Source organism: Carassius carassius, chromosome 11, assembly GCF_963082965.1.
Source record: "Carassius carassius chromosome 11, fCarCar2.1, whole genome shotgun sequence".
In the NCBI taxonomy this organism is placed as follows: Eukaryota; Metazoa; Chordata; class Actinopteri; order Cypriniformes; family Cyprinidae; genus Carassius; species Carassius carassius.
In genome coordinates, this window is record NC_081765.1 from 12,585,786 (window position 1) to 12,611,177 (window position 25,392).

Sequence of the window (25,392 nt, forward strand, 5' to 3'; positions counted from 1 at the left end):
AGCTGTGGCTGCTCCACTCGCAAACAAACCCTTCCTACGTTGTCTTCTCAAGCTGAATCTGGTTGTAGCAGGCCTAAGGGCAGAGAAAGAGATTCAAGTAAAACATGGAAGAGAATGAAACGGGACTAGTGCCTGCATGTGATGATGAGATTACCCTTAAAATCCATTCAAATCCTTAAAGGCTTTAGCTTTACAAATAAAACTTTTGGTCCATAAAACCAGCCCTCAATATTAAAAGGGGTCATGTCATACATTATTAAGTTTCAAGTTCTTAAATTCACATGAAGTGATCAAACTAAGAATCTGTCAAGAATTTTAAATGAACAAGGTAAAATTGATATTTTAATGCCAACTTTATGATTTTGAAAGTATAATAATGCTACTTGTCCCTGAAGTTGTGTGAAAACAACTCACTTTGACAGTTGTTAACATGAATCCAAGGTGTCCCAGCTGTAGACTGCCGTCTGTTAAGTCCTCTATCAGACTCACTTCAGAGCCCAGGTTTCTGATCCTACACATTCACAAGCGACAGGTTCTTTACACTGGCAGACAAACTGCACATACATTTATGTTTTAACTGAGAACTTCATTGCAATGAGGTCTATATGCAGTGAAAGGTTTATAAAAGTACCGTGCGCGGAGCACCACATAGAGGAAGATTGGAAAGAGGTCATCCATGCACCACAGAAACTCTTTCCCAAGCAGAGCCTGCACATCCTGAGTGACCTCCTCAAAGGTCAGCTGTATCACTTGCAACTTGTCTGAGGGAGTGAATGCTGTGCTGTAGAAGCAGAGAAAAATAAAAAGATTGCTACTAAAATCTTATTGTTGTTGTCTTCTGCCTTTTTTACACACATGACTATCTTCACCTGATCTGTTGCAGGGTTTCAACAGCAGTGGCAAAGCAGGCGTCTTTAGTACTAGGCAAGACCTGTCCATTAAATTCAAATGAACCAATAAAGTTATATATTTTCACAGCAGTGTCATTACTGATTATTTTCTTAGAAATGACAGAAAGCTTCACCTGCTTTTTCTCTCCCAGTACAGAGATAGAAACTGGCCAGAACTTTCTGGAAAACAAAAAGACATTCGACTGAAAACTGTAAAAGCCACCGTCCATATCATAATATGTTATAACCACACTTTTTTTAATTTAGAAGGCATTATGCATGCATTATAATGAAGGATACTCTTTTAAATCCCCATTTAAAAACACTGCATTATAAATACAGTCTTGTGTAGATTGACTACTGTAAATCGTGAAAGTGAATTGAATACTACTAATGCATTTTTGCAATGCCTTCTAATTAATTAACAATATTTTGCTTTCCAGATATAATTTGTCTTCATTTTTCATAATTCATCCATTGTTTATCAACCAAACTTCTTCTCATGATATTTTCATGACATGTTCCATTTGAAAATTGTGTTTGTGCTATACGTTTAACATAAATGCCCGTTTATGTTACGTGTCCAAATACCTTTTAGGGTCAGTATAATTGTATCATCAACATTGTTATAGAATAATATTTCATACTGTTACTTTTGTCACTTACTCTTGAACTGCAAGGAAGGCTAGAAGAGCAAGATCAGGCTGTTTGTTGAGTCTTAACACACAGTTCCAGTACACCTCCTCCTCTCTCTCTTTCTCTAGTGTGTAGAGGGTGAAGAGAGGAGGGTAAAGCCTCGGCAGCAACACCGGCAGGAGAAGACTTGAGCTGCTCACTAAACAACTGCAGCACAAACAACACAAGACTGTTATACTTTCAGAAAGTAACTATATCTGTTTGTATATATCCATCAAATGTAATACTTTTATTCTGCAAGGATCTATTAAAATGATTGAGAGTCACAGTAAAGACATGCACAATGTTACTAAATATTTCTATTGCAAATAAATGCTGTTCCTTTGGACTTTCTATCCATCAAAAAAAACAAAAAAATGTATCATGTTTTCCACAAAAATATTAAGCAGCAAAACAGTTTCAATTTCAATGTTTCTAAAACAGCAAATCTGCATATTAGAATGATTTCTGAAGGATCATGTGCCAATGAAGACTGGAGTAATGTCAGCTGAAAGTAAATAATATTATAAAATATATCAAAATAGAAAACTACTTATTTTAAACTAGTAATATTTAACAATATTACTGTTTTTACTATTTTCTGTTAGATCTGTCTATAAACATACAAATAGATGATAGGTATATAGATCAATATAAGTAAATGCAACTTAAATGAGCAAAAGTCAGAAATAACAAAACAGTGTTTCAGTCATAGTGATGCTGTCTCACCCCTGCTGCGGAGTTTCTGAGTGTGTACTGCTGTTAAGAGAGTCTGTGCCCTCGTCTGAAGAACTGGAGGAATCCAGAATAAAACCTCCGTCCTCAGGGAGACCAGGAAACAGAAACCTGCCGCAAATATTTGTAACCCAAATATTTGAAAAACAATGGCCTTAAAAGGAAAATCAAGTGATATGCAGTGGTCTCTGAGACTGTAATGAAATTAACAGTATGCCTCATTATTACATTTAGCCGAGTTCATTAAGTAATGAAGTTGTTAAGCTAAAATAAAAAAAGAACCTTCACAATGAGTAAAATGCTTCCTATCAGCTTTGAAAAATGCTCTGCTGGCTTTTAAAGCACTATGGTTTCTAGTATCACAGAAAAGCCTGAACTATGACTACCTGACTATTTGAAATATGCGTGTTAGGTATGACTGGATCTCCTCCACTGCCTGCTGTAGGAGGCGTCTGTTGGAGCCCACACCAACATAGGTCATCCTGTACACAGTCACAAGGGTCTCCAGCAGCCAGCCAAGTGGGTGAAGAGAGGTATCACAAGCCTAAAGAGAGTCGATACACCAAGCCCCCCCAAAAAAAGTAGTAAGACATTTTAAAAAAAGTATGAATCTACACTACTATTCAAAAGCTTTGGGTGTTTTTTCGTTTTTTTTTTTTTTAGAAATTAATATTTTTTATTTAGCAAGGATTCATTAATTGATCAAAAGTGACAATAAAAGACATTTATAATGCTACAAAAGATTTCAAATATATAAATTTATTATTACAAATATTTTTAACTTACCAAAAATTATATAATATTATATATATATATATATATATATATATATATATATATATATATATATATATATATATATATATATTGCGGTTTCCACAAAAATATTAAGCAGCACATTTGTTTTGACATTGATAATAATAATAGATGCTTCTTGAGCAGCAAATCAACATATTAGAATGATTTTTGAAAGATCTGAAGACAGGAGTAATGGCTGCTGAAAATACAGCTTTCCCATTATAGGAATAAATTACATTAAACAATTTGATAATAATTAAGAATTACTTTAACTTGCAAAATATCCCAGAATTACGTACTATGATTACATAATGTAAGAAATTACTAAACCAAATTTAACAACATCTAAATCAAGACAAAAACTATTTTAAAGAGACACTTTATGGATGTCGCATGTTAGTGGATCATGTCCACCTGTGGTCACTGTGCTAAGACACCTGTGATATATATATATATATATATATATTTATATATATATATATGTATATGTATGAAGTCAGCTATCTTTAATAGTTTGTTCAAAGTCCTTGCAAAAATGGCTCAGAAAAGTAGATCAGTTCTGAAAAAACTCTAGCAACAGGTGTTTGCAGATGCCACTTGTTTTGATTTTTTCTTTATTTTTTTTTTTATATGATTAAGTTACGTCCTTTATTGTGACCCAAGTGTCCAAATCTTTTTTTGAGGCATCTGTACAGCTGTGCGGACTTGGTGTTAAGCCTTTGGAAGTCTCACCTTCATGAGATATCGCCGGATGTTGTTGTAGGAGTCTGCAGTAACAGGGCTCACATGTTGAGGAATCACCTCAAGACTCTCCAGCATCTTAGTCTGAGATCGGCTCAGCTCCTCTGGACTATAGACAAACATACGTCACTTATGATTTCTTCACGCACTTATTCACGTCTTTTGTGCACCAAAGTTCAAGTTTTGTAAACTATTGAATTAGTATTAATTTATTTATTTTTTTCACTTTAACTATTTGTTGCAGAGTATACAGCATTTTGTATGTTACAAGCCTAGTGCGATCACAACTTTATTGTTCATTCTTCTCTGTGTGTGTGTGTGTGTGTGTGTACACATACCGATCTTTCTGTTGTCTGCGTCTGGCAGTGAGGGCGATGGCGATGTTCTCCCAGGCTTTCTCATGAACTCCTTTACCAGGAGTTTCACAGCCTAATCTGCTCCAGCACTCATCAAACACTGCCTTCCACTTGTCTTCTGCAGGCACTGCGTGTTGACCAGCCAAACTACACACATACACAGACACAGATTAAAAAATACTTATAAATATACAGCAGGCCAAACCATTATTCATGAATCAAGACACACTTACGGAATCTTTCTTTCTCTCCTCAGAGCTTCAAAGGGTTTTGTAAATGTTCCAGCCACTCTCAGACCGTCTCCCCAGTGACCGTCAAAGACCCCCTCCAAAGAGTCACCATTAGGCATGAACAGAACACCCTTCACATCCATAAAACCACAGGAGATTCAAATACACAGAAGGATTAAGATGCACAAATCACAAATAAGGTTTCTACAAATTTACTATGACTGGAAACGGTCACGTTATTTCAAAGACACCTTTCCACACAGAGTCCAGTCTTCTGAAAACTCGCCCTCAAAGACAGTGTCATCATCACAGAGAAGAGTCCCATTGCCCTATATCAGACAAAAGTCATCAGAAGTTGCTCAAATAATAGTACACACTGTATCTAGTGCCCAAACAGCTAAAGAAGTGTATATACTGTATAATATAAGCAAATTACAGGCACTTCAATGCAGGCATATAATAACATCTCAACTTACCATCATCTTGTTATTACAGAAGTTTCCTTCATAATACAATCCAAACTGAGTAATAATGACTCCGTCTCCATGACGCTGATCATCAAGCCACATTCCCATGTATTTCTCTCCTCTGGGAGATAAGAAATGAATGAGTTGTTTATGCAGGAGGATGTTTAAAATCTCAAATTTGGTAACTGTGATGTACATACCTGCTGAAGTCATCGCACACCCCATAGCCCGTTCTCTTCCCTTGAACCCACTGGCCCACAAACACACTACTGGAGGAAGGAGAGGCCAACTTTCCACTCCGTAACATGCCGTGACCGTGACGCATGTTGTCCCTGAATGAGCCCTCGTATACCTCACCTGAAGCATACCTGCAAAGACACAACAGTCAGGCCATGGGTAAGGTACTAGAAGGCGATTCTACCAATTTAAGGTGTTCAGGGTCCCCCATTAACTGATAATGTTTCAAAGAGCTTTTTTTATACACACATTTACTTAACCATTACCAAAATGTGCCAACGCCATGTATTTTCCCCTCCTTCCAGTGACCTTGGTAACGCTCAAACTTGTTGAAGGTCGTGTTGGGCATCATAAAATCTCCAAATCTACAAAGAGAAGAGAAATGGCGAGTATAAAAACATAAATAGTACATTTGGGGTGGATAAGATCTGTAATGTTTTTGAAAAAATGTCCCTTACAATATGTTCATCAAGGCTGCATTTATTTGAACAAAATACAGTGAACACAGTAATTTTGAGAAATATTATTACAATTTTAAAAAACTGTTTACTAAAATTGTTAAAGTTATTTATTCCTGTGGTATCAGGCTAAATTTTCAGCTGTCATTACTCTAATCTTCGGTGTCATTCTAATGTGTTAATTCTGTGCTCAGAGACATTTTATTGAATTACCAATGTTGAAAACAGTTGTGCTGTTTAACATTTTTGTGAAAACAAAATGGTAGTGTATATAACAAAGAATCTGCAAGCAGAGGCATGTTCATCTTACTGACCCATCCTCCAACCCGTTCTTGAATGTGCCGCAGTAAACTGTCCCATCTGGCCACTTCAGGCTCCCTCTGTTTAAAGAGAGGACAACTGACAACATTAATTCAACGAGCACCAGTGGATTCAAAGAAAATGATTTTGGCATGTTAGGCAGTACTACCCCTGGTGTTACCTGAAACATAAAGGCATGACAGCCCTGCTTGTGTGATTGAGAGCAATATTTGAAAGAATGTTTTGTATTGTATAAAGCGTCAAAAAAAATGGGCCATTATGGGCATGTACTTACTTGCCATGAAGTTTGCCTGACAGCCAACGGCCCTCATACGTAGCATCTTTGAGACGACCCTCTTTGCTGAAAATGTAGGTGGAAGTACGTGACACAGAAGGTTCACCTTTCTGGCTGCTTCTAGACAAACATGTCCTCCCATTCGGGCCTACAGTAAGCACGTCCTCAATGGCCTGGTTAATGGCTTTTAGCCACTTCCCCTACCAGAAAGCCAGTGGGCGGCAGAATTAATTCAGAGCAGAAAAACTTCTCAATCAAACTCTGACTGCATCAGTGCATTACCTTTTCCAAAGGGGACACTGCCAGAACAACAAAGCTATCTTCAGGTGTGGTCACTTTAAGGCCATGTCTAGTAATGACAGTCATAGATTAAACTGGGGCAGAAGCTTAATTTGTTGGTTTATGGCAGGGTTGGGCAACTTCGGTCCTGGAGGGCCACTTCCCTGCAGAGTTCAGCTCCAACCCTAATCAAACACACCTAAAAATACTAATCAATGTATTCAAAATCACTAGGAGGCTACAAGCAGGTGTGTTTGATTAGGGTTGGAGCTGAACTCTGCTAGACAGTAGCCCTTCATGACCGATGTTGCCCAACCCTGGTTTATACGGATTTATTATTATTTTTTATTTTTTTTGGTATAGTCACAACAGTGTCATTAAAGCTTCCATACAGCAAGTGCAAGACCATTTCAGACCATTTAACAATTAATGAAATATCATGTGCTAAACTAAACATTACTAAAATGTACTAAAGCAGCAGAAAACTGAATGAAAGATAACAAAATGTTGAGATACTGAAATAACTTACTGGCCCACATTTTCATCTGAGATGGGCTCCACCCACAGTGTAGCAAGTGGATAAATGTAATGAGATGAGAACTGTAGAAACAGAGAGAATTTAATAAGTTACCACTCTCTCATTTACAGTACATTAAGAAGGGAAATGAATAAAACAGGTTTGCCTGAAAGAAAAAAAAAACACATTAGCCATATTAAACACTGTCAGTACCTCAAGGAGCTTCACGCACACCCATGTACAGTACCTACATAAGAAATATAATATGCTGTCTTGAAAAAGGGAATCCACATCCAACAGCCAAACATATTACTACAACTGAGGCATAAATCAGTTAAAAAGATCAATTTTATTTTATGGAAATAAAAAGTATGTAATGAAATAGTATGATATGATGTGATATGATATCGTATATGATGTGCTATGAAATGATATGATAGTATAGGTGAAATAGTGCCCCTCTGATGTGTGTGATCAGTCTGAAATTGTGAAAACTGTTATTAAAAGCTTGTGTAGACAAGGGAGGAATTTAAACTTTTAAATGTTATCGTCATTTTTAAACTGGCAAAATAGACCAAGAAGAAACGCAGACCAAGCAAGCATGCAGAGAAAACAGCAGAGCATACACAGTTCAAGTTTCAAAAACCACAAAGCAATATGAGGCAATATGGCAGCAGTCTTTAAAACAAGCACGCACACACACACACACACACACACACACACACACACACACACACACACACACACACACACACACACACACACACACACACACACACACACACACACACACACACACACACACACACACACACACACACACATTGGGGTTTTGTGTTTTAGGCTGACTCTCCATAGACATAATGATTTTCACATGGTACAAATGCTATATCTTCTATCCAATAACCCTACACCTAAACCTAACAATTACAGAAAACGTGCACTTTTTATTTTTTTTCAAAAACAAAACATTCTTTAGTATGAATTTATTTCGTAACCACAACATACAGTAAAAAATTGCAGATTCTACTGTGGAGACATTTGATATATACCTGGACCACACACTCACATACTTGAAAACAATAATTTGATATAATTGTAAAGTTAAAATGGAGCTTCAGTGTAAAAAATGAAAATCCAGTTGTTTAAAACCGGTTTTCCTAACTACTTTGATTCCATTTCTGGTTTTCTAGTGCTTTAAAGATGTAAAGATAGTATCATTAGTAAATGTACCATTATAGTATTTACTGTATTAACATTTAAACTAGCTTATATCTTTATGTTTTCTTTTTTTTTTTTTTTTACTTTTAATATGAGCTTTTGTCTTTTTAAAAAATACATATATTTCTATATACAGGAGCTTTATATTTATATTAGTTTTAGAAAATATTTTCTAAATATATTTAATAGATTAGAATTATAATATATTAGACATATTTTAAATAGATTTATTACATTATTTCAGTTACCTGCCAAAACATTTAAAAAAAAATTGTTTTCTAACATTTGCCTTTTGACTAAGCTTTACTTCAATTAAATGTACGATAACAATGCTAGCTAATAATAATAATGAGAGTGAGAATGTGCTGCAAATGACACAAGCTAGACTTGAACTCATGTTGGCACACTATCTGCCAGGCCATATCTTCTACACGCTAATCGGTTTTAAACAAGTTTAAAGTTGGTCACAAAATATGTAGTACATAAAGATTCCACATTAAAGCAAGGTTTTCATTCACACTATCATCTTTGTTGCCCACTCTTTCTGTAAACCTGATTACAACATAGCATGACTCTACATACATCTTTCCTCAGCAGAATAATGAACTTCAGTAAGCCCGAAAAAAAAGAAGCCCCCCCAAAAAAACACTGCAAAAGAAGCCAGCTGATGATTCAGAAGGGAGAAACAAAAGGCCTTTTTGCTTTTCAATGTCTCAAGTCTTAAATTACACAATGATTCTATAAAGGCAGGAACTGAAACACACAATACTCACAAGCTTCTTTGAGGGAATAGTGCCCTGAATGAATGAAATCATTAAAAAATTAATTTAATAAAAAATTAGTGTAATGAAAATAACAGGGTGGTAAAATGTTGTGCTAAAATGAATTAACCTGTGCATGAACCAGCACATCATTGAAGAGGATGAACCAGCTGGCTGAGAATCTTCCAGCATTCTGTAACGCCAGAGCTTTATTACTGCTCTCACAAACCAGACGACGAGACGGCTTACGCAGGGATTCCTGAGAAAGAGAAGATCACATATAGAGACCTCCACACATGCAGACACATACCATGTACACATGCATCTGTTCGGCCACACAAAGATTTCCACATAAACCATACAGAAATGTATCTGAAACTTGTGGTCATATCTGACACTGTTTGGTCTTGCAGCATGCTGAGCAATTCAACTTCATTAAAGGAAGTAGTAACTAGGTCGACTTAACCACATTATACATTATACATTATATATATATATATATATATATATATATATATGTAATTTACTGTACAGTAACAATTGCTGCTGTCAGGGTGGGAAATTAACACCAGCCAAACTAAATTTTTTGCAATTATTTTGTCAACCATTACAGCAGGCAAACATTTCTTCTTATTATTTGTTAATTAAAACAATTCTCAGATTGACCCAGAAACTGTTGCTTAGTAAAGAGAACATGTGTGGTATAAATGAAAAGTTAATCTGATTTAGGGCTGTCACTTTTTATTCGATATTCGAATATGCATTTGAACATGACGTGAAATATCCGTAATCGAACTATAAATAAAATATCCGATATAAATATAAAATATTTTTAAAATGCCATGTGTAGCGCATTTTTTACAGTCTATGATTAGACCGTTTGTTTTTTATTTTATTCTTTGCCATCTTATCCAGTAGAGGGCACTCTAGACATATTGTAGCGTAGGCCCATGAACAAATCAAGCAAATAATACCTAGTAGCCAGGCACGTCTGTGTGCTCCAAACGAAGTCAATTAGAAGCAAGCACTTCCTGGGGGTCGGGCGTACTGCGCAGACTCAAACTGAGCTTGATGACGTAAATGTCACGTGAGCAACCTGTAAGTCTTCTAATCGCTGTGCCAAGAGAAATCCGAATCACCCACCGAATCTTCCAGAGAAGAGGCGAGCGTGAACAGGAGCAAATTTTGGTAAGTATTCTGATTAATTATCTCCCTTGACCTCATGCCTCCATGTCCCCCCAGTAGCCTCATAGACAGTAAAAGATTGCCTGCGAGCTTCTCCTCCTGTCCATACGGTAATTTCTCTACTGTGCGACAGAGAGTCGCTGGTTATGACGCAATCGTTAGCCTATTTTTTAAAAAAACTGCTTCTACGGGAACATAACGTAACATACAAGGTAATGGAGCCTTTTATTACATTTTCGTGTTTCTTTAGAAATTATTAATGGACAAATGGAGTCTTTAAACGCCTCAGATGTAAAGTTATTCGCTGTCAAAGTGACGCCAAAATGAATGGGAGTCAATGGAATGCTAACAGCAGGTGGGGGTCCGGCGGCACCCAGGGGTGCTTCAAAAAAATATGAAACCCTGCCCCCCTGGTTCTCCACCGCGGGGAACATTGTAAATAAAAAGAGAGCCACACTTAATCCAGATCAAGTTGATAGACTGGTGTTTCTTGCAAACAATATTAAGAAATGAATTAGGGTGACTATATGCTTTACTCCTGCTGCTGTTTAAGTTGTCACGTTATTCTTTGTGCCTGTTCTGAATGTTTTTTTTCTTTTTTCATTTAGCCTAATGTTGTGTGATATGCATAGTGGCACTTCATATAAATTGATATTCTAAGTTAATAACCTGTTGTTTCAAACATTAAGTAAAAAAATAATAATAATCCAGATAGTCTTGTTTATGACTCACTGTTAATACATTTGTGATTGAATCTCCATTAGGCTACTTTTTTTTTTTTTTTTTTTTTATGTGCGTGGGGGCAGGCACGTAGATATTCAAATATATTTGAATACATTGCATGATATTCGATATCCGTTCGAATTAGATTTTTCTCAAAAGTGACAGCCCTAATCTGATTTGCTTCTAGTTTGGATATTGATAGATTGTTAGTGCTCAAATGTACAGTACAATGCAAGTACTCTTCACACTCACTCGCTCACTCGTGAGAGTGTTTTCACACTTGCTATATTTCTCAGAGCATTTAAACTGTGTTTTATTTATGTGAATGTTTGAAACATCAGTTGTCAAAACTTCATATGCTTTGTGTGTTTGCTCAATTTCATTCACAGAAGAATTCTTTTAATGTTTCTTGAGCAACAAATGATCATGTGACACTCAAGACTGGAGTAATGGCTGCTGAAAATTCAGCTTTGGAAATACAGGAACAACTTTTAAAATACATTCATATTAATAATAAAAACATAAAAAATATTGCCAACCCAAACCTTCTGAACAGTAATGCCCATATTCTTTGATTTATATGTTGCTATACAACAAAAACAATGTAAGCTATGGGAAGCTGTACATTGACCTGTCAGGTAGGGCTGGGCGATGTGAGGCAAAAAATATATCTCAATATATTCTGCTATATCTCGATATACAATATATATCTCGATATCTTTACAGGAAAAATAATCCCCCAAAAACTACTGTAAACACAAATATGCCAAATATTACGTTTAGGGCCCTATGAAATGTTTTATTTTTTTCTTCACCATATGTTTTATTGTTATCTAATTCTGTGTTTAAGCAAGTGTAATTATTTAAATGCATAAAAACAACTTAATTTGATACATTTTTTTCTTAAAACACTCATTTAATTTATCTTTTAATTACTGAAAATTAAGCAAACTTTTTTTTTGGTAAACAAAGTGGATTTACTATTAAAAATAATACATGGAAGAAATGTTGTGTGATTATTCCTTAAATTATGTTCGTTTCATTTTAATAGTAGTAATAGTGGGCTATGTACATTCTGCTGAACAATAGGCTAGTAATTGAAGTCTGGCAAATACTTTTATTTTGACGGGTTTACCTTTACAGTTCTGTGTATTTGATACTACAGTCTATGATGTGATATGACGCTAGTTTTACTCAAATCAAACGGTCAGATAATCATGAAGTGACTCTCAGTGCAGTTCTGGAGATGTTCCTCATGTGTTCATGTCTTTATTTAGTGAAAGGAAAGACTCTGAAATCACACGAGCGTCACACGCGCTTCCGTGTGTTTAATGAATGAAGACGCGCTTCTGCGCCATTCATTAACACAGACACGCAGAACATGCAGGATTCATATTTAAATAGACTTTTCCGGCTTAATATTCGTAGATATTAGTCCATATCGTGATTTGATGTGAGTGCAATGACCTACTTTTGATAATTCATTTAAAATTTGACAAATTCCGTGACATTCCATGTTAAACTGTAAATTCTGTTTTTATGACTGGATTCCGCGATTCCGTTTTTTACATCGCGGAAATCATAGAGCCCTTAAGTAGACATCTGCCTGCTGTTCGCCCGATGCCTTAAAACCGATGTATCTCCATATAATGGAGCCAGTTGTCTTTTTTTTAGACTAGTTCTGTAGCCACCGGGCTGGTTGAGGATGCCGCCATGTTCAATGAGACAACACGCGAGGGGAGGGGGAACAAAATCAAGGAGGCGGGGGCGAGCACAGCACAGAGAAGACAAACAAGCAAAGTGGCGGAATCAGAATTAAATATAAACAATATATCGATATATACGATATGTCAAAATCAATATCTTGTTTAAAAAAATATCTCGATATATTTTAAATATCGAGATATCGCCCACTCCTACTGTCAGGCAGGTACTATCATCAGAAGCCAGGACTGCAACTACGTATCTGCTTTTGAATTAATTGGCAGCAACAAAATTGTATATTCTGCACCACACCGAATTCTTTCCTTTGAAGTTCTTCCAGAAACTGAAAGTGGCCTCAGCATCTCTTCTCTGCTTGCTGACAAGGCGAGCTAAATCTTCATATTTGGAGCAGCCATTCTGAATCCATTCATATTCCTCAGTGCTCTGAGACACAATAAAAGAATGTGTCATGTATATTTAAGCCACTTGAATTCCTTTAAAGAGCGTAATGAGAATCACATCGTTTTCTTACCACTTCAAAGCAGTGGGCTAGTTTCAGAAGTAATCTGTTATACCCATGCAGGTGCTGCAAAGGCATATAAAACAAGTTGACTAACAGATCATAGGGTGATGTGCTCTTCTCCTTGGACTCTAGTAGAGTCTGTATCAGCTCCAGTTTCTTCCCAAAGCATTCTCTGAAGAAACATATCATGCATGAGCAAATGTATTTTTGCATATATTATTATGATGCCAATAGATACTATATTAATGATTATAACAACGCACTGTGAGGGTTTCAGCAATGACTGGAATCCTCCCATAACAAGAAAGTTTCCTACTGGGTCGCAGTACCTGAGGATAAATATCATCTCTGGTGTCATCACAGAGAATGTAAAATATAAACGATGATATTCTATTTGAGTTTGCATAGTACTTACTCTTTATATGTGTCCATGAATATGTCTGTGCTCTTGATCAAGACCAGTGTTTTGATCACTTTGCCTCGCTGCAAGAAGTTGGTGAGGGATACTGAGTGCTGTCCCGTCAGATGGCAAAGCTTGCTGAAACTACCAGCCATCTCTTGAAACAGCAACATGGAGGACGGACCCAGAGACAAGGCCAAACCCACTACATTATGGCAGAGCAGATGCAGTCAATATTCAAATATATAACCCAATAACAATCTATTATCCAAACAATCCAAAATGTGCAACGAGTAAATCAATCTGTTACATACCACGCGCTAACAGGGGGCTCAGGATCTGGCTCTTCACCTTACTGAGGGTGCAGTAGAATTTTCTCTCTGCCGAAACGAGTTCATGGATTGTAGCTATGAAACCCATTGCGTTCTGATCAGCCAAGGCCAAACAATTCAGTCCTCCTCCAAACACTTTGCTCACATATCCAATCTAAAGAAAGGACACAGCCAATTAATAGCAAATTGCTCCTTTACATAAAAAACTACATCGCAATTATGTGTTATATTTTACGTTTTCATTTTAATTTGTACCTTAATTTGCAGTAATTTTATGCTTTTGTCATTTTAATTAGATTTTGTTTTTAAAAAATAGCTTTTTATAATACTTTTTATTTCAGTTTAAGCATTAGTTTGATTTAATTTAGCAATTTTTGGTACTTCCACGTTTCTAATTTTCATTTAGTTTAAGGTTTTCATCTATTATTTCTATTTTCTTTCAGATTTATTGACAAAAATAAATCTAGAAGTTATATAAGTTACAGTTTATAATATTTACAGTTACAGTTTATAATACTCAGTTTATTTTATAGATATCTTTTGGAATGTCTATTTTGTCATTATTTTGATTATTAAAGTTTCCCCCCCTTTTTCTTTGTTACTAATTTTGTGGTATGTACTGTAATGATGTACAACAATCTTCAGTAAGGTAGGATGGCATCAGTCTATGATAATCATAATTTATGAGTTTGTGTAAAATGAATAAATGTAGATGTTATTTTACAAAACGTCTTACACACAGTAAAAAATAACTATCAACAGAATAAACTTTCATAACCGTCTGTACGAACATTGATGCAGAAAGGCAGAAGGGTGGGCGTCTGGGTGCAGGTCCCGGAGAGGGGATAAGCACTGACAGTGTTCTCCAGCACCTGCTCTCCGCTGTAGTACAGTATGGGCTGATAACAGTCCCCATCAGCCAGCAGCAAAGTGTGTGTTTGTCCTGCTGCCACGTCCCACACACGGATACCCTCAGAAATCTAACGTCACACAAGAGCACATTCATTTTTATCCAGGGAACTGCATTTATTAAAAGGGAAGGTCTGCAAAAAGGTGATTGCATATCATAAAAATATTAAAGGAGGTATACCATGGTGAGATTGGGAACTGTGCTGGGAGCATTCATACGACCCAACTGTCCAAATTTGTCACTTCCCCAGGAATAAACCTGTGAGAGACAAGAAATAAACATTTATTGTTAATGAGAAAGAGGTGACAGAAGGGACAGACCATTTAGGGATCCAGATGTATAATAACAATGTAATAATGGTGTTCAAGGTGTTCAATCAACCTCATTGTCCAACCTAAGGTTTTTAAAAAGCAAAAAAAACCATTTAAATGCAATAACACAGTTTCAGATGAGAAAACAATATATTAAAATTAAAGAAATGAGACCCAGGCTGCAGTGATATCATTTGCCAGGCTTTACTGGATAATTAGTAATTTCCTCATAGATATACAGTCTCAAACTTTGAGTCTTTTTTATATTCAAACATATATTTTTGCTATGAATCAGTTCGGGCCTATAAGTCTAAATTTTGCAGTCACTGTTGCAGCCTATAATCAATTGGAGACATATTTTGAAGTCCCTCCCTACCTGACATTGAGCCGTCAGTGCCAAGGAGTGATTTGCTCCAGCAGTAATCTTGACAACTTCCTTTTTACTTAAGCTTTTGATGCAGAGAGGCTGTAACCTGTAAGGGTAAAACCCAAATATTTTTCCAGTCATGCACAGTGGTCAAGGACATGAACAGTTAAACAGACAACACACTTATTTGTTTATGAGGGCTCTACTGTACCTGGGCAAACAGTCTCCATGACCTAGCTGACCTTCCTGGCCACTCCCCCAACTCCACACCTCAGTGTAGAGTGAAGGAAGGAGATTTCTGGATTCTGAGGTAGAAGTACAGGTAGTAGTCAGGGCACCCACTGCTGCTCTTAAATGGTTGATTCGATGACAGCCAGAAGGTGACACTGAAATTCAACAGCATATTAAAAATGTTCGTCATGCATATGACCAAATACATCAAATTTCTACAACTGTAGTTTTCAGTTCACTCCAAAAGGACAATTCTGTAATCTACTTACGCGATGTTGTTTTCAAACCTAAAGATATTTTGAAGAAGTTTTGATGACCTTTAAATTCCATTGTAAAGACAAAAAACACTTCTCAAAATATCATGTTCCATAGAAAAAAGTAAGTCATTCAGGTTTTGAACAACATCATGACATGAGTAAATGATGACAGAATTGTACATTTTGGGTTAACTATCAGTAAGCGTGTCTTGCTGTCCAACAAGCAGTGTTGGGAAGGTTACTTTGGAAATGTAATAGGTTACAGATTACAAGTTACCCTGTTTAAAATGTAATAGTGGTGTAACTTTTTCAATTACTTTATTAAAGTAATGTAACTAATTACTTTTGAGTACTTTTTGATTAATTTTCTAAATTTGTGAAAATTAAAGAATAATAAATAAAAGCATATACATCAACTTAAATACAGTTATCTAATAAGCATGTGACGTATTCTGTGTAATAAACTCTTGAAATATTGGTGGTTTTTTTTAAACTGCTGTCTCTTTGTATATGATGATAGTTTTCTCAAAATAAGTAAAATGCACATGAAGTGACACAGAGCAGTTCTAGAAATTATGAGGAATATTGAGGCGGCAGAGGTTGAAAACACTGCGAGTTTCAGTAGGCCTATGTGTAGTAAATGAAACCATGTCTTTGCCATTAATTTACAGGAGGGGCGGACTGGGAAAAAAATTCAGACTGGAAAATTCAAACTCATACAAACCAGTTCAAGGACAAAACTATTTTTTGTTTGGACCTGACATAAAAAAAAGGTTTAAATCTTTAATTTGGGGACAAGCAAAATAATTAAAAGTTCTCTCCTGAACTGCACCTTCACTTCCATTTTTCTCTTCAGTCTCTTTATTTTGCCCTGTTATCTCTCTCTTTCGTGACTTTAATACTCAAGATTGAACAAAACTATACTTAACAATACAATACTCTACAATACTACAATATCTTTATAGAAAAATCCTAATACTGTACACGAGTCATGTTTTTCCCTTACAAAAATTAAACATGCTTTTATTAGCCTATATAAAAGTAAAATAACCTTGTTTTTTTTTTGTTTTTTTTGCAAATGGATTTGTATTTATTTTTCAATAAATACATTTGTAAAATAATTTTACATTTTTGGTTATCACAGTTAAACAATAGTAACCATTTTCTCTGGATGTATAGTTAAATATTAAAATGTTAATTTTCGTAAGGGTTGTGTTGTTGTCTGTCGTAGCTTCCCCTAAACCTATTAAAAAAAATCAGATTTTTTTTTTCAGCTAAATTACTACTGTAACATTACAACAGATAATAATGATGTCCTTTATATAGTATTTTGAGTGATGACTGATGAGCAACGTGCTGCTGCTTGATTAAATAAATAAAAAAACAAAGACAAAAAAGCATCTTTACAGATGAAACTGACCTGAAACCCTGAACAGGAGTTCTGCTTCTCTGCTCCAGCAGTAGCCTACACTCTATTCTCTCTCTCTCTCTCTCTCTCTCTCTCGCATTGATTACTCTGAGTCTGATCCAAACCGTTTGGCGGAGGTGCGGAGAGCGCGCGAGTCACGACTAACAATTCATGACTTATTAGAGATTTAATTATCAAATGGCGGTTTCACAAATGATCGCTTTAGTACATTCGGCAGGCAATTATACAATAATGATATTAAATAGCGGGCCAAATCGGCTGCCATGCCACCGGGAATTGTCCCGGTTCTCCCGGTGTCCAGTCCGCGCCTGATTTCCACAGACTGACAGAATGTGCAAGTCATATATTGCATTTGTGGGGCTTAATATTCAAAGACACTAGTCCATGTCATGTTTTGATTCAAGTGTACTGACCTACTTTTGATTTAGTCATCCAAAATGTGGCATATTCCGTCCGTTTTTATGAATGGATTCTACGAACCAGACTGTGTTTCCGCATCCTGGAAATTATTAGGGCGGTATGTCTCAGAATAGTCAGTGCAATTTGGTAAAGAAATCAGTTAAATCTGTATGTGGATGTGTGTAAATATTCAAATGTAATCCCCTTTGTAATCGTTAAAAATTTCATAAGTAACTGTAATTTAATTACTAATTTTTTCTTAGTAACTGTAACTAATTACAGTTACAATAATTTTGTAATTAAATTACGTAACGCCGTTACATGTAACTAGTTACTCCCCAACACTGCCAACAAGACATCAATGAAGATCAATAAGACCATTATGGATGCAATATCATACAAAAGAAAAGCTTTCAGTAACCAATGCCATTGTAGAAATACCCTGTGTGCAGACATCTATGATTCATTTCTTCTGTGAGCAAAAGTGTTTTGCATGAAATGGGGTTACCAAGATAAATTAGCATTATCAAGTACCAAGATAAAGCAAGTAGTATTTGGCAGGTCATGCTTTACTATGTTCTTACCATGACTCAACAATGTGGATGGCGAGCTAAAGCCGGCTGACGAAAAAACAATTGCTGCATTGCTATTGAAACATTTACATTCATCTTTACATTTTTATTGCAAAATAATGTTGTTGTTTTTTGGCATGTTGTGCATTTCTACACAGTTTTTTTTTGCAGGTTCTGCTAATGTCTCACCAATAAATTGATATCCAGCTAGATAACATAGATAAGGTTTTTCCAAAAACTGCAAAAAATTACTGTAATAATAATGACAAATAATTTCCAGCTCGTTGCAAACATTATTTTTTGTAAAAAAAAAAATAATAATAATAATAAATAAAAATACTTTACTAAAGATACTTATGAATTAATATTAGCTGGGCAACTAAAAATCTAAACTACAGAAAAAAGAAAAAAACAACTTACTGCTGAGCCCTGAATGCTATAGTCCCTGATTTATCATTTTATAAACATTTTAGGTTCACAATACCTGGAGAGAAGCCAGGTGAAGACCCTCTGTGACTATGTGCTTCAGTGTCCTCTAAAATGATGTCTGTCAGACTGGTGCTCTTCTTGCCTTGAAGAGGATTTGCTGGACAGAGGTCCATTCCAGTGGGCTCCACTCCTTCCCCACAGGACTCAAATAAACATCCATTGCTAATCACAAGGTCACTGATGCAAATGCCTCCATCCACACTTGATTGCTGTGAAGAATCGTCAGAAGTGGACTCCAGTGTTGATATCAAATGGAGCGAGTGTTTCCGGTCTATGATAGTATCTGATGCACTGCGTTGTCTGCCAGAAGCTGTGATACTATCAGTTCTACTCAGTGCTGGTGAAGAGGGACGTAGTGTAAGCTCATCTCTTTGGTCTGATTGGAAAGGACATGTAAGTGATGTCTGATGGCTCGGAGGATGGGAACCTCCCAAAGTGGTGGCCTCGGGTTGCTCAACGAAGGTCTGGTCTGAAATTCTTTTGAGGTAGTCTGTCAGAGCTTGCTCATCAGGGTAGGGAGTGTTTTTGGTACGTCGTAGACGTGGATGTCCAGTCTCAGTTAAAGCAGGATCTGGCTGAGCCTCCTGGCTTGTTGCATTTTTCTGAGATCCGACTGAAGAACATGGGTCTTCGCAGATGTTCTTTGAGGACAACGGGGATACTTCGAAGTGGGGCGAGGAGCTTTTGCTTTGTGGTGTCTGAGCTGGAGAACTCGGTCCTGACCGACGACCTTCTTTATAATCATTCAGTTCCACTCCAAGTGGGCAGTAATGCTCATCAGAGATAATAACATGGTCATCCTTGTCAATCATGGTGTAAAGGCTCTGCTTACACTGCCCACATCTATCCCGAGCATGCTGACTGTCCTCTGGGGGAGAAAGAATCTGAACCAGAGCCAGGCTATGGAACCCACCACAAGCGATCTGAACCACATATCTTCCCACAAGATGCTCCACTTTCTGGGGTTTCCATACCCGGAATACACTGGTGACTAGTCCCAGCTGGCAGCCGCTACCCCAGGCCCACACCTCATGCTTCCTTGACAGGGCCAGAGTGTGCTGTGCTCCACAGGCCACATTCAGGACTCGGACCAGTTGCGGAGGATGGGTCTCGCCATCCACCACACTAACGGGAGTGGGACTGGGTACCTGGTCCATTCCAGAGACGCCACACTGGCCATTAGAGTTCTCCCCCCACATGTGGATAAGGCCATCCTCCGTTACAGCAGAACAGTGATAGCTGCCCGCTGACACAGAGATCACACGCTGACCGTTCAGGACACTTTCTATAACAGGGCCAGCAGGCTGAGATTCGACTCGTTTCCACGGCTGCTCGCCAAAACTATACACATGCCCATCTGAGAGAAGAACATATTAACATGTGACAATTAGACAATTACATCCAAGAGATCATTTTATGAAAGTTTCTAGAAGAGCATTAATTGTAACCATGCAACATACAGTCGTGGCCAAAAGTTTTGAGAATTACATAAATATTAGTTTTCAAAAAGTTTGCTGCTAAACTGCTTTTAGATCTTTGTCTCAGTTGTTTCTGTGATGTACTGAAATATAATTACAAGCACTTCATACGTTTCAAAGGCTTCTATCGACAATTACATGATATTTATGCAAAGAGTCAGTATTTGCAGTGTTGGCCCTTCTTTTTCAGGACCTCTGCAATTCGACTGGGCATGCTCTCAATCAACTTCTGGGCCAAATCCTGACTGATAGCAACCCATTCTTTCATAATCACTTCTTGGAGTTTGTCAGAATTAGTGGGTTTTTGTTTGTCCACCTGCCTCTTGAGGATTGACCACAAGTTCTCAATGGGATTAAGATCTGGGGAGTTTCCAGGCCATGGACCCAAAATTTCAACATTCTGGTCTCTGAGCCACTTAGTTATCACTTTTGCCTTATGGCACGGTGCTCCATCGTGCTGGAAAATGCATTGTTCTTCACCAAACTGTTGTTGGATTGTTGGAAGAAGTTGCTGTTGGAGGGTGTTTTGGTACCATTCTTTATTCATGGCTGTGTTTTTGGGCAGAATTGTGAGTGAGCCCACTCCCTTGGATGAGAAGCAACCCCACACATGAATGGTGTCAGGATGCTTTACTGTTGGCATGACACAGGACTGATGGTAGTGCTCACCTTTTCTTCTCCGGACAAGCCTTTTTCCAGATGCCCCAAACAATCGGAAAGGGACTTCATCGGAGAATATGACTTTGCCCCAGTCCTCAGCAGTCCATTCACTATACTTTCTGCAGAAGATCAATCTGTCCCTGATGTTTTTTTTGGAGAGAAGTGGCTTCTTTGCTGCCCTTCTTGACACCAGGCCATCTTCCAAAAGTCTTCGCCTCACTGTGCGTGCAGATGCGCTCACACCTGCCTGCTGCCATTCCTGAGCAAGCTCTGCACTGGTGGCACTCCGATCCTGCAGCTGAATCCTCTATAGGAGACGATCCTGGCGCTTGCTGGACTTTCTTGGATGCCCCTGAAGCCTTCTTTACAAGAATTGAACCTCTTTCCTTGAAGTTCTTGATGATCCTATAATTGTTGATTTAGGTGCAATCTTAGTAGCCACAATATCCTTGACTATGAAGCCATTTTTATGCAACACAATGATGGCTGCACGCGTTTCTTTGCAGGTCACCATGGTTAACAATGGAAGAACAATGATTTCAAGCATCACCCTCCTTTTAACATGTCAAGTCTGCCATTCTAACCCAATCAGCCTGACATAATGATCTCCAGCCTTGTGCTCGTCAACATTGTCACCTGAGTTAACAAGGCGATTACTGAAATGATCTCAGCAGGTCCTTTAATGACAGCAATGAAATGCAGTTGAAAGTTTTTTGGGGGATTAAGTTAATTTTCATGGCAAAGAAGGACTATGCAATTCATCTGATCACTATTCATAACATTCTGGAGTATGTGCAAATTGCTATTATAAAAACTTAAGCAGCAACTTTTCCAATTTCCAATATTTATGTAATTCTCAAAACTTTTGGCCACAACTGTACATGGCTGTGTGCAACTTTTTTTAAGGTGGCTGCCAAAGAATGTTAATCACTGTCCTCATGTACATGACTATTTGGTGTTCAGTAGACCAAGTTCTGTATTTGCAAACAGTGATTTTTCTTATGGGCGGAGTCTATCTGGTGGTAGAAAATGACAGTTTTAAAGTAGCAGTCTATGGAAGCCATGGAATATAAAGAATAAAAAAAAAGGTAATATTTAGTTTATATTTCAGAATTCTGGCTTTTTTTCTCGAAAATCTGTTAAATTATATCTCACAACTCTCTCTCTTTTTTTTTTTTTTTTTTTTTTATAAATCAACTCGTCATTCTCTCTTTTTTTTCCATCAGCTCAGAATCAACAGTTTCCCACACTTCTGGCATTACCTCCCCCCCCCCCCCCCCCCCCCAGAACTGACTAACTCACAATTGTAGAGATATAAAGTCTGAACAAGGAGCTATAAACTTGCATTTGTGAGAGAAAAAAAAAGTCAGAATTGTGAGAAAATAGGTAAATGTTATAGGTTTAAATAGCTATTTCATATTGTAACTGTAAGCTAATAGAATATGCCCCCTATGAACTGCATATGTAAATATTATGTAGATATACCATTTAAATTTAATTTATGCTTTAAAAGTAGGGTAACCATAGCAGGTGTCATCCATAGTCTGTTGTTTAAATGTCTGCGTTTAGCTTCAAACTGAGTCTTTGACAACAGTATTCTATAAAAATTATTTGAATTCAGATTCTGACATCCAAAGGCACAAGAATAACTGTGACATCTGCTCCAAATTGGTCTATAACTGGTAAGGAAGTAAGGTAGAAGTAGGATTTATACTATTTCTCAACAAAAAAATTAATAAAAAATAAATAATTAATAAATACATCCTGCAGAAAACCCCCCCCAACCATTTTAAGAGTCAGATAGAGGGTCTAAATTTAGCCATCATAATGTTATATATTACTGATTTGTCACTGAAAAAAAATAAGTAAAGACAAATCTAAATGGATTTTAGAGGAATAAATTAAATGATGTAAAATAATAGATAAATTTAATCCTATGATGTATGAATTACACACCTTGCAGAATCTATATGCTTTTTAAAACGTTTAAAGTCCTCACTGTGAAAATATGGATTTCAACATCAAAATAAAAACACTAGGCAAGTTTTATGATATCTCTCATTTTGTTAAAATTCCAGATTTTCCAGATTCTTCAAGATGTCTGAAAACTCATGACTGGAGCTATAAGCGAGTTGTTTCCTCTTCATTTCCAGCTTACTTCTCTTGTCAGGAGATCTTACCTGTCAGCAGAAGTCCATGTGAAGTGCCCAGTGCAGCATGAAGCACTGGCCTGGAAAGCAGCAGTCTCTCCGGGGTCACCCTGCAGGAATAGCCCTGCCATCTGTAGAGCACACCTTTCTCTCCAGAGCCCTCCTCTTCTCCAGAGCTGGAACAAACACATTCGTTTAGAACGTGCATGAACAACAGATGCAAAAAGCTGGGTAAACATCCTTCAAAGGTAATTTAGCGTTCAACTGGACGGGAAAATAGCATTCCGGATTGTAACGAGAAGAGAGGGAATAAATAATAACACAGTACACAGTTACACGTTATAACAGAAATAAGCACACACCTGCTTTGTTCCTCCATCAGCATTATTTACTCCATTTTAGACGGTGTGACTCCAGCACCTCAATGGCATCCAGGAGTTATCTAAACGCACTTCACAAGCGAAAGTGACTGACATACGCACTCACGAGATGTTCTTATCGAAATTCAGCTCGTCACACACTGAAACCGGCCAAGAGCGGATTTACTAAACTTGGCACACCGTTTTTAGTTAAACGTGACATCCTGCAGTAGCTCACTGGAGAACGGCGCTCCGCTTTGATATATATGATACGCTCGCGACTCAACTTGTCATAAGAATCACTCTGAAGTTTGTTGTGGGAACTACGGGAAGCGCGGAAGGTCAAAATAGCCTCATTGTGCAGATTTACATAAAGCGGTTATTTTGTAACGCTATTAACTACATTTCTGTAACTTTGGTAATGCATGTATAATCAGGAAACTGTGAAAAAATAATTTAATAATCATGCTAGCAACAAACTAGTAACTTGCTAATCATGCTAGAAACATGCTAGCAACATTAACGTGCTAATCATGCAACAACGTTAATCATTCTAGAAACATGCTAACAACATACTAGTAACATGCCAATCATGCTAGAAACATGCACACAACATACTAGTAACTTGCTAATCATGCTAGAAGCATGTTAGCAACATACTAGTAACTTACTAATCATTCTAGAAACATGCTAGCAACATACTAGTAACTTGCTAAACATGCCAACAATGTCAGTCATGCTATAAACATATTATCAACATACTAGTAACTTGCTAATCATGCTAGAAACATACTAACAACATAGTAACTTGCTAATCATGCCGACAACATTAATCATGCTAGAAACATGATAACAACATAATAGTAGCTTGTTAATCATGCTAGAAACATGCTAGCAACATACTCGTAACTTGTTAATCATGCCAACAACGTTAATCATGCTAGAAACATGCTAACAACATACTCGTAACTTGCTAATCATGCTAGAAACATGTTAGCAACATACTAGTAACTTGCTAATCATGCTGGAAACATACTAACAACATGCTTATCATGCTATAAACATGTTAGCAAAAAATTAGTAACTTGCTAATCATGCTAGGAACATGCTAGCAACATACTAGTAACTTGCTAATCATGCCAACAACATTAATCATGCTAGAAACATGCTAACAACATACTAGTATTTCATTTCATTTATTTCTAAAGCACTATTCAAACAACAAGGAGTTGCACCAAAATGCTATACAGACATTAATAAAACATTTTGGTAAGGGAAAAATCACATCGTAAAACAACAACACAAAACCATAAAAGCAAAAAAACTCAACCTTCTACATTTCCAAAGGCTATAGAGAGTAAATGGATTTTTAAGCGACTTTTAAAAATGGCTAATGTAGGAGGAGATCTGATATAAAGTGGTTGGTTGTTCCATATCTTAGGGGCAGTTACAGCAAAGGCCCTTTCACCCCTTCTCTTTAATTTCAGAACAAGCAAATCCCCTTTGTCTGCAGACCTTAAACACCTAAGTGGCTTATAGACATGAAAGAGCTCAGATAAATATGATGGAGCTAATCCATTTAGGCTCTTATAAGCAAAAATTAATAAGCAAAAATATAAGCAACTCTGGCTTGAGTGGGTAACCAACCCAAAGAGGCCAAAATGGGAGAGATGTGGTCATATTTGCGGGTCCCAGACAAAAGTCTGGCTGCAGCATTTTGTATTATTTACAGCTGACTCAAAGATGTTTGGGAGACGCCAACAGTGTTAATCATGCTAGAAACATACTAACAACATGCTTATCATGCTATAAACATGTTAGCAACATACTAGTAACTTGATAATCATGCTAGAAACATGCTAGCAACATACTAGTTACTTGCTAATCATGCTAGAAACATGCTAACAACATACTAGTAACTTGTTAATCATGCTAGAAACATGCTAGCAACAT

The 25,392-nt window shown here is 37.0% G+C and overlaps 1 protein-coding gene across 1 annotated transcript in view; it reads right to left on the reverse strand.

The window, feature by feature from the left end:
- LOC132152583 (alsin-like) overlaps nucleotides 1-25,392 on the reverse strand; it is a 32,157-nt gene continuing 6,765 nt past the window's right edge. The window contains exons 3-34 of the mRNA XM_059561334.1: nucleotides 23,111-23,256; nucleotides 18,788-20,149; nucleotides 15,627-15,801; nucleotides 15,425-15,521; nucleotides 14,918-14,995; nucleotides 14,619-14,807; nucleotides 13,810-13,981; nucleotides 13,511-13,700; nucleotides 13,359-13,424; nucleotides 13,105-13,267; nucleotides 12,885-13,016; nucleotides 9,091-9,219; nucleotides 8,973-8,996; nucleotides 6,991-7,061; nucleotides 6,465-6,531; nucleotides 6,183-6,382; nucleotides 5,902-5,967; nucleotides 5,396-5,494; nucleotides 5,093-5,260; nucleotides 4,902-5,013; nucleotides 4,677-4,754; nucleotides 4,429-4,556; nucleotides 4,178-4,342; nucleotides 3,831-3,948; nucleotides 2,687-2,844; nucleotides 2,295-2,411; nucleotides 1,557-1,733; nucleotides 1,025-1,070; nucleotides 870-931; nucleotides 632-781; nucleotides 415-511; nucleotides 1-73 (exon numbers count right to left, since the gene is read on the reverse strand). Of these exons, the coding sequence (XP_059417317.1) occupies nucleotides 35-73; nucleotides 415-511; nucleotides 632-781; nucleotides 870-931; nucleotides 1,025-1,070; nucleotides 1,557-1,733; nucleotides 2,295-2,411; nucleotides 2,687-2,844; nucleotides 3,831-3,948; nucleotides 4,178-4,342; nucleotides 4,429-4,556; nucleotides 4,677-4,754; nucleotides 4,902-5,013; nucleotides 5,093-5,260; nucleotides 5,396-5,494; nucleotides 5,902-5,967; nucleotides 6,183-6,382; nucleotides 6,465-6,531; nucleotides 6,991-7,061; nucleotides 8,973-8,996; nucleotides 9,091-9,219; nucleotides 12,885-13,016; nucleotides 13,105-13,267; nucleotides 13,359-13,424; nucleotides 13,511-13,700; nucleotides 13,810-13,981; nucleotides 14,619-14,807; nucleotides 14,918-14,995; nucleotides 15,425-15,521; nucleotides 15,627-15,801; nucleotides 18,788-20,149; nucleotides 23,111-23,256 (5,041 nt within the window). The 3' untranslated portion in view covers nucleotides 1-34. The remainder of the gene's footprint in view (nucleotides 74-414; nucleotides 512-631; nucleotides 782-869; nucleotides 932-1,024; nucleotides 1,071-1,556; nucleotides 1,734-2,294; nucleotides 2,412-2,686; nucleotides 2,845-3,830; nucleotides 3,949-4,177; nucleotides 4,343-4,428; nucleotides 4,557-4,676; nucleotides 4,755-4,901; nucleotides 5,014-5,092; nucleotides 5,261-5,395; nucleotides 5,495-5,901; nucleotides 5,968-6,182; nucleotides 6,383-6,464; nucleotides 6,532-6,990; nucleotides 7,062-8,972; nucleotides 8,997-9,090; nucleotides 9,220-12,884; nucleotides 13,017-13,104; nucleotides 13,268-13,358; nucleotides 13,425-13,510; nucleotides 13,701-13,809; nucleotides 13,982-14,618; nucleotides 14,808-14,917; nucleotides 14,996-15,424; nucleotides 15,522-15,626; nucleotides 15,802-18,787; nucleotides 20,150-23,110; nucleotides 23,257-25,392) is intronic.